The sequence below is a fragment of the Gavia stellata genome, chromosome 28 (assembly GCF_030936135.1).
Source record: "Gavia stellata isolate bGavSte3 chromosome 28, bGavSte3.hap2, whole genome shotgun sequence".
NCBI classification, from domain to species: Eukaryota; Metazoa; Chordata; class Aves; order Gaviiformes; family Gaviidae; genus Gavia; species Gavia stellata.
The window spans coordinates 7257499-7260146 of record NC_082621.1 but is presented as its reverse complement, the minus strand read 5'-3'; the positions used below and the strand labels follow the sequence as shown (position 1 = coordinate 7260146).

The 2648-nt window shown below is 57.6% G+C and overlaps 1 protein-coding gene across 1 annotated transcript; it reads right to left on the bottom strand.

Moving 5' to 3' along the window:
• Positions 1-1176: 1176 nt before the first annotated feature.
• LOC132319415 (uncharacterized) lies at positions 1177-2601 on the bottom strand. The gene is made up of 2 exons (XM_059830220.1): positions 2550-2601; positions 1177-1748 (listed from the first exon to the last, which is right to left on the bottom strand). The coding sequence occupies exons 1-2, from the start codon at positions 2599-2601 to the stop codon at positions 1177-1179; spliced, it is 624 nt and encodes a 207-aa protein (XP_059686203.1).
• Between the last annotated feature and the right edge of the window lie 47 nt (positions 2602-2648).

Sequence of the window (2648 nt, the reverse complement as noted above, 5' to 3'; positions counted from 1 at the left end):
TGCCCCACGGGCAGCCTCAGGGCACAAGCACCAGTCCTGCCCTGGGAACGCAGTGGCACATGCAGACACCAGCCCAACCACAGAGCACACGCTGGGGCATCCCCCACTGGCACCCAGCTGCCCAGTGCCCCCAGCACCTCCGAGCCAGGCCGCGCTATAGCTCTGCTTTCAGCATGCTTGTCCCAGCACAGGTGTGGTGGGTTGGTAGAAACCACTTGGCTGGTTAACATCAGAGGATCTGCTAAGCACCCTGACCCTGCCCAAGCAAAGCCCCTACATGCTGTGGGAGGAGAGAAGGTCCCCCATCGCGCACATAGGGAAGTGGCTAGGACCAGGAAGAAGGTAGGGGTGGGGGGAAGGAGTTTTTAGATTTGTTCTTGCTTCTCATTATCCTACTCTGATTTGGTTGGCAATAAATTAAATTAATTTCCCCATGTCGAGTCTGTTTTGCCCGTGACGGTAATTGATGAGTGATCTCCCTGTCCTTATCTCAGCCCACGAGAATGGGCCTTTGCCGTGTAAAGGCTGACCCCCATTGCAACTCATTCTATCTCTGTTAATTCCTGGGTGCATTGATTTCTTAATTTCCCCATTCCTAATTGCCTAATTCAAATGCCCAAGGAGCCTGTTGGTGTTAATAAGAAGAACCCTTGAGTTGAGATCTTTGCACGTGTCCCTGGGAAGGGAAAAATCACTGGTGTGAGCCGCTGGCGTGTTTGCTCAAAGGAAGTAAGCTATGACAAGACACCCACTAAGCTAAGCAACTCTCTGGAGCATTTGGGTTCAGTGTATTCATGGCACCATGAACTCCCTGTACCATGTCCTCACGTGAAGGACCTACAGCTGTCACTTTGCTTTCACAGAAGGCAAAAAGAGCTCAACATCCTTGGCAAGAGGAGGAGAGAGGCAAGAGGAGAACCTGCCTGACATGGGCTGGATGGGCATCTGTGCCCTCTGAGATGAATTTCTGAGAGAATGCCAGCAGGCCTTTGCACACAGGCCAGAGGATGCCACCTCACTCAGAACGCTCTGAGCCCTTGCTGGGGAAGGAAGAGAGCCTGGTGGGAAACACCCTACTCCCCTCTCTGCCTTGCACAGCCCGTCTCAGTCTCCCTATGCAGCACTGACCAAGCGTGGCTCTTTCCTGCCTTCAGGAGCACAGAGCCACAGCAGCCATCAATGAGAAGAGGTGCTGAGCGCAGGCGTCGACTCCAAGGGGCACGGGGTGATGCCGGTGGCGGTGCCAGTGATCATGCTGCAGCCGGTGCCTGGGCTGCGTGGGGCGGGGAACCGGCCCCGGGGCCCGGGGCCGGGCGGGGCGAGGAGGACCCGGTGGACGGAGCGGCAGCGCCCCCTGGTGGGCGTGTCCACGGCTGTCCCCCCGCCCCTGACACGCACGCCCGGCCCCGCCCGCGGCGGTTCGTGTCCGGCCGCAGCCCCGGCTCCTCTCCCCGTGTCTTCCAGGGCGCAGTAATACACCGCCGCGTCCCCGCACCGGGGCCGGGCGAGCCACAGGGCGCTGGACCGGCGGTCTGCTGCCACCGACAGCCGCCCCGGCGGGTCCTGCAGCTCTTTGGACTCTTTAAGAGCGAGTGCGAGGAATGTGGGGCCTCTGCCAGGGAGCTGACAGTACCAGTGGATGAACTCTCTGGTCTGTATGTTGGGGTGTGAGCAGTTGATGTTGATGCCGGTGCCCTCGGTGGTCTCTGCTGATGGGTCCTGATGCACCTGGGCTCTGCCTGCAGCCACTGCAGAGAAAGGAGAAGGAAAGGACAAAGATCAGCAAAGGTCACCCAGCTCTGATTTTCCCAGAGAAATTGTTAGGAAGAGTGGCAGTGAGACAAGGCCGGACTGGAACGGATAGGAAGATGTTCCCGTGAAGAGGGATGGAGATTGATCGTGGTGTGGGTGTTTGGAGTGAGGGGAGAAAGCTGGGGGAGTTTGGAATTGATGCATTCCAAAACAGGATGAGAGTCAGACTCATGGATGGATGGATGAAGAGGGCACAAGGAGACTGGAGAATGGATATGTTACAGTGAAGTACAGAGGGTAAATGCTGAATGCACAGGGGGATGAGTGGATGTATGGAATAATAGAAAGGTGCACAAAAGCAATCCACTGACTACAGATAGGAAGGAAGTGGAGGGAGATATGAGAGAGGGGTCTCAGAGAGTCGGAGGAGGTGTTGGAGCTGGTAGGGGCCTGGAGAGATGGGCAAAAAGAGGGGTGAATGGATGGATGAAGAGAGGAAGAGCAGAGAGCGAGAGTGGGTGTTACAGTAAAAGTGGGCTGAAATCAGGGTAATACTGACTGCTGAATTCACAGAGAAAAGAGTGGGTGCATGGAAAGGCAGGTGTACATGCAAGTAAACTCGTAATGGTAGAGAGGATGGGAATGAAGGAGACTACCTAGCAGGGACTCAAGAGAGCTGGGAAACGGGGACAAGAGACGGCAGAGATAAACATGAGAGAGAAGAGTTTGTGGCAAGCCCCCTGGGGAACACCCCGCGCACAGCTGTGGCCCCCCGCCACCCCGGCAGCCCCACGCACCCAGGAGCAGCGCGGCCAGCCCCGCCAGCCCTGCGCCCCGGCACCGCCGCATCCTGCCGATCCGCCGCCCGCGCCTCGCTGTTCCACGGCAGCCTCCGC

Excerpts from the sequence above, each read along its gene's own strand:
- LOC132319415 (XM_059830220.1), bottom strand. The coding sequence starts at position 2,601 with ATGCGGCGGTGCCGGGGCGCAGGGCTGGCGGGGCTGGCCGCGCTGCTC. Across the intron at positions 1,749-2,549 it reads GCTGGCCGCGCTGCTCCTGG|TGGCTGCAGGCAGAGCCCAG; the intron begins GTGCGTGGGGCT and ends CTTTCTCTGCAG.